The following is a 6130-nucleotide window of genomic DNA, read 5'->3' on the forward strand; positions in this document are numbered from 1 at the left end:
AGATATGACAGGTATATCACCAGAAATAGCATCACACAAACTCAGCTTGGACAGGAAGTTTCCCCCGGTGAAGCAAAAAAGAAGGCCCATGGCGGAACCAAAACACGCCTTCGTAAAAGACGAGGTAACAAAGCTTTTAAAAATAGGTTCCATCCGGGAGGTGAAATACCCGGATTGGCTTGCTAACGTGGTGGTGGTGCCCAAAAAAGGTAACAAATTTCGAATGTGTGTCGATTATAAGGATTTAAGCAAGGCATGTCCGAAGGATTCATTTCCATTGCCTCACATCGATAGAATGATCGATGCGACGGCCGGACATGAAATGTTAAGTTTTATCGATGCTTACTCCGGGTACAACCAAATCCGGATGCACCCGGAGGATCAAGAGAAAACGTCCTTCATCACCCGTTATGGGACTTACTGTTATAACGTCATGCCTTTCGGACTAAAAAATGCCGGTGCAACTTACCAACGCCTAGTTAATGGAATGTTCGAAAAACAAATAGGGAAAACAATGGAAGTTTATGTTGACGATATGGTTGTTAAGTCCCTGGAAACAGAGGACCATTTGAAGCATTTGCAGGAAACCTTCGATGTACTCCGCAGATACAACATGAAACTCAACCCGGAGAAATGTGCCTTCGGCGTAAGGTATGGTAAATTTCTGGGGTTCATGGTGTCAAACCGGGGAATTGAAATCAACCCGGACAAGATCAAGGCCATCGAGGACATCGAGGTCGTGAACAACATAAAGGGGGTACAGAAGCTCACCGGGAGGATAGCAGCGCTGAGTCGCTTCATATTGAGGTCCTCGGACAAGAGTCGTCGTTTCTTCTCTTTGCTCAGAAAGAAGAACGACTTCGTTTGGACACCGGAGTGCCAAGAAGCCCTACGAGAGTTGAAGAGGTACTTGTCTAGCCCTCCGTTGCTGCACACACCAAAGGTCGATGAGCCACTTTTCCTCTACCTAGCTGTCTCCGAAATGGCGGTAAGTGGCGTTTTGGTCCGAGAAGAATCAGGTACGCAATTCCCTATCTACTATGTAAGTAGAACTTTGGGGGATGCAGAGACCCGTTACCCCCATTTGGAAAAGTTGGCATTAGCACTGGTAAGCGCTTCCAGAAAGCTCAAACCTTATTTCCAATGCCACCCCATATGTGTAGTGACCACTTACCCTTTAAAAAACGTCATGCATAAACCTGAGTTGTCAGGTAGATTAACAAAATGGGTTGTAGAGATTAGCGGTTACGATATCAAGTATAAACCTCGAACGACCATCAAAACCCAAATCTTGGCCGATTTAGTAGCAGACTTTACCCCGGCTATGGTCCCCGAGGTCGAAAAGGAACTTTTGCTGACTTCGGGAAAGACCACGGTCATTTGGTCTCTACACACGAACGGGGCCTCGAACCTTAGAGGTTCCGGACTAGGGATCGTCCTTAGGACCCTGGCCGGGGATGTCATTCGACAATCCGTTAAAACTGCTAAATTGACTAACAATGAAGCCGAGTATGAGGCTATGATTGCAGGTTTGGAATTGGCTCGAAGCATGGGGGCCGAGATAATCGAGGTAAAGTGCAATTCGCTTTTGGTCGCAAACCAGGTGAACGGCGTGTTCGAAGTAAAGGACGAACGGATGCAGAGGTACCTCGAAAAAACCCAAGTGGTGCTTCATCAGTTTAAAGAATGGACCTTGCAGCACATACCGAGGGAGCAGAACAGTGAGGCCGACGCATTGGAAAATTTGAGATCCTTGGTCGAGGGGGAGGAAATTGACCCCGGGGCAACAGTGCACTTATCAAACACGGCCATAGAAAGCGGACACGCCGAAATATACACAATGGGCTTAACTTGGGATTGGCGCAATAAGTACATCGACTACTTGCGTGACGGAAAGCTCCCGAATGACCCGAAGGAATCACGGTCACTACGGACCAAGGCCGCCCGTTTTTGCTTAGTGGACGGCCAATTGTATCGACGCTCTTTCCTTGGCCCCCTGGCTAAGTGTTTGGGCCCCGGAGAAACGGAATACGTGATGAGAGAGGTACATGAAGGAACCTGTGGCAACCACTCCGGTGCGGAAGCTCTGGTTCGAAAAATCATCAGGGCCGGTTATTACTGGAATCGGATGGACGAAGATGCTAAAAGTTTTGTCCGAAAATGTGACGGATGTCAGAAGCATGCTCCGATGATTCACCAGCCCGGGGAGTTGCTACATTCGGTGATCTCACCTTGGCCTTTCATGAAGTGAGGAATGGACATTGTGGGTTCGTTACCTCAGGCACCAGGTAAGGCCAGTTTCATTTTGTTTATGACTGACTATTTTTCTAAATGGGTTGAAGCACAGGCCTTCGAAAAGATAAGAGAGAAGGAAGTCATCGACTTCATATGGGATCACATCATCTGCCGTTTCGGCATCCCCTCCGAGATAACGTGTGATAATGGTCCTCAGTTCGTGGGTGGCAAGGTCAACAATTTCCTCGAGGGATTGAAGATCAAGAAAATCGTGTCAACCCCGTATCACCCATGCGCGAACGGACAGGCAGAATCCACGAACAAAACGATAATCCAAAATCTGAGGAAAATGCTTGAAGCATCGAAGCACCATTGGAGGGAGATATTGCCGGAGGTGTTGTGGGCTTACAGAACCACATCCAGATCGAGCACGGGGGAAACCCGTTCTCATTGGTTTACGGAGCCGAAGCCCTTATCCCCGTGGAAGTCGGTGAACCGACCCTCCGCTTCAGGTATACCACCGGAGAGTCAAACGGGGAGGCCATGGCCGTGAAGCTCGACCTCGCAGATGAACTACGCGAAAGCGCGTCGGTCAGCATAGCGGCCCAAAAACAGATGATGGAAAGATACTACAACCTAAGAGCCAACTTTCGACATTTTCAAGTTGGGGATTTAGTGCTTCGTAAAGTTACCTTGCACACCAAGAACCCCAACGAGGGAAAGCTGGGTCCGAACTGGGAAGGTCCGTACAAGGTAACCGGTATAACGGGCAAAGGATCGTATCAATTGGAGTCCATGGGCGGGCAGCATCTGCGTAATAACTGGAACGTGACCCATCTAAAGAGATACTACTGCTAAGGTATGGTCTCCCCGTATCCTCTTATTAACTTTTCTCTTTTGCAGGAAGTCAAGAGCGGGACAAAATTAGAACCTAGATCTGAAAACACGTGTTGCACTCTTTTCCTTAATACGGTTTTGTCCCAAAATGGGTTTTCCGACAAGATTTTTAATGAGGCAACGAGTACAACGTGTTACTTAACAAATATGAAGGGCGAGTACCCGGATACCCGGTGTCGCATCCTCCGATTGGGGACATAATAGCACTCACCCGACCTCAGAGATCGAATAAGTGCTAGGGGAGTACTATGCCACACCGAAGATGACCCCGATTAAAGCAGACGGAGAAGCTCAACGTTTGCTACGGCAAAACTAAGGGCCGGCCACCGGCCATAGCCTCCGATGTAAGGACCAAACGATCATAATGAATCGTGTCCCATTTAGCATTTTGCTACGGCAAAACTAAGGCCCGTCCACCGGCCATAGCCTCCGATGTAAGGACCAAACGATCATAACGAATCGTGTCCCATTTTACATTTGCTACGGCTAAAGGAAGAAAGGGTTAAAATTCTCATATGTACAAACATTTTGCAAACACAAAGTTATCAAAAATTGGGATAACAGCTTTCTGTTAAATACACTTTGCCCAGTTGATAACCACAGTATTTCGATACTGTCTCATTCGCATACCCTAGGCCGGGTACCATGGTCAAAATTCGGCAAAGGCAACGAGATCACAATAATACAAGACAAAATTTGATAAGCCACCGGCCCCAAAATATCGGATAAGACCTACGGGCACGATGGATTAACGACTACGAGTCGACTTGTCCTAAAACGGACCAACGATCATGGCAAAAATAATAGCAAACATCCAAAAATGAAGAAACAAGGAAAAGACATTCTTTATATATATATACAAGAGATGCTCTTTACATCAAAAACCAAAATCCTACAAAGGCAAAAAACAAAAACAAAGGATGAAGCACAGGCCCTATGCTATCCGGCATGGCTAGAGGAGGATGAGTGTTTGGACTCCGCTCGGAGTCGTCTGACTCGGACCCAAGGGCACGGTTGGCCTCCTCCTCCATCCTTTTTGCTTCAAGTATCAGGGCCGGAAGATCCGAAAGGCCGTGCTCAGCTTGCTCGAAGGTGATCGCCGAGACTTTCACTTCTCATACTCGGCGACAATAGCAGTATGAGCCTCGGCCGCCTCAACACTTCTCCAGGTTTCTTCCAAGTCGGCCTCAGCCTTGGCCGGTTTTGCTTCCAGATCAGCCCGGTTCTCCTCAAGGACACTTATCCTACCATTGGCTGCCTCTAGCTCGGCCTTAAGGCCGTCATTGGCAATAACCGCCCCCTCGAGTCAGAAACAAGTCAGAAGGCTTAGGCGAAGTAAGGATAAAATCCACATATAAACTATACAAGGATGACATAAGAGCTTACCCGGTTGCTTGCATGCATACCCTCGTTAATGAGGCACTGCCATGTGAGCCCGGTCATTTTGCGCCTGTCCGAGTCAGAAATAAGGGGTCGAAAATAGCTCGCTATGCCCACCGAACGCGATAGAAAGCTGCAGTCCTCGGGGACGGTGACTACGGCTGATCTGGTTCTCCTTGGTTCCACGCTCGGGGCCGGGAAGATATTTACCAAGCTGTCCCTGGCTCCCGATTCGGAGATCCGGTTGGCCGGCCTCGTGGCTCGAGGAATAGGAAGATGACCAAAGCCCGCTGCTTCGCCGGTAGCGGGGGGGGGGGGGGGGTGCTCGAGAACATATAGTCCAAATCATCCACCCACAGAACCGGAGTAGATGAACTTGGAGCAGCCTCAATATTTTCGGCAAAGGCCGGGGGCTCCGCAGTTGCGGCAAGCTCATGCTCGGGAGATGGACGAGCGCTTGTGGGGGCTTCGCTCTCCGGTACTGGACCGGTCCTTTTGTCGGCTTCAGCAGCAGCCGCTTCCCCGGATCTTCTCCTTTGCAGGGGAGCGTCTTCCGAAGAAGTTTCACCTAAAATGTCAACAAAGTCAATCGACCGAAGAGGAGCCGGTGAAAGTATTTCTTCCGCACCCGAACGTGGAGCTGGAACCAAGAGACCTTTGCCGACAGAAGGAAGAGGTGAAGCGGAGACTGTCTCCTCCGGTATGGGAGCCATGGAGGGAACTGAGGCCACTCTCCGAACAATAATGTCGGGCTCCGTCTCTTCCCTTGAAGACCGAGCAACGCTTCTTGCCTTCTTCATTTTTGGCGTCTGCCCCTTTTCGGAAGGTCGTTTCCTTTTTGCAGCATCGGCAAGAACACGGGAAGAACCCGCCGTGTCAAAATCGGACACCGGTGTAGGGGGAGCGGTCCCCGATTCCGGTCTAGGGGCCACTGAGCCCTTGGGCAAACCTGAAAAGCAAAGACAATAGCAAGGGTTGAGAGGGCAAAAAGCCATGAACAGTGGGAAATACAACGAGCATGAAGGGAAACAAAATGTTACCATGATTTTGGGCGATCCACCGGCCGCGTGACAGGTGGGCCCATGTCCGATCGTCGTAAGGATACAGGTCGAGAAGTACAGTGACCCAGTCACTCAGATTCCGAATGACTGGAGGAACGTACCCATTGGCTGACAAAAATAAGGAAGAAACAGTGAGAAAGCGGGATCGAAATTTGACGAAACAACGCTAAGTCAACTATTCGAGACTTCAAACTTACGCTTGTTATTCCACTTCTCCGGGAAAGGCATATGGTCGACTGGGATAATGTCCTCGGTCTTCACCCTGACGTATCGCTCCAACCATCCCCGGTCTCTGTCTTCATCCATTTTTGAGAAGAATGGATTCCGGCTGCGCTTAGCCAGTTTCATTACGCCACCCCGGAATAGCCTCGGGGAGTATATGCGTATCAGGTGGGCTAGTGTGAACTCCTTCTCGGCATTGTTGGCTAACAACCGGAGACACGCTACGACCCTCCAAACATTTGGGCCGATCTGAGCCAATGTAACACCGTAAGTCCGGCATATGTCGAGGATGACCGGATCCACCGGAGGGTTGAGTTTGGGCGTGAAGGGGTATG

At 49.5% G+C, this 6130-nt stretch overlaps 1 protein-coding gene across 1 annotated transcript; it reads right to left on the bottom strand.

Moving 5' to 3' along the window:
• Positions 1-4009: 4009 nt before the first annotated feature.
• Positions 4010-5678, bottom strand: LOC132601702 (uncharacterized). Its single transcript, XM_060314771.1, has 4 exons — positions 5675-5678; positions 5168-5461; positions 4875-5080; positions 4010-4024 (listed from the first exon to the last, which is right to left on the bottom strand). Exons 1-4 carry the CDS (start codon positions 5676-5678, stop codon positions 4010-4012), a joined length of 519 nt encoding a protein of 172 aa, XP_060170754.1.
• Positions 5679-6130: the final 452 nt, after the last annotated feature.

The sequence above is a fragment of the Lycium barbarum genome, chromosome 7 (assembly GCF_019175385.1).
Source record: "Lycium barbarum isolate Lr01 chromosome 7, ASM1917538v2, whole genome shotgun sequence".
Taxonomy (NCBI): domain Eukaryota; kingdom Viridiplantae; phylum Streptophyta; class Magnoliopsida; order Solanales; family Solanaceae; genus Lycium; species Lycium barbarum.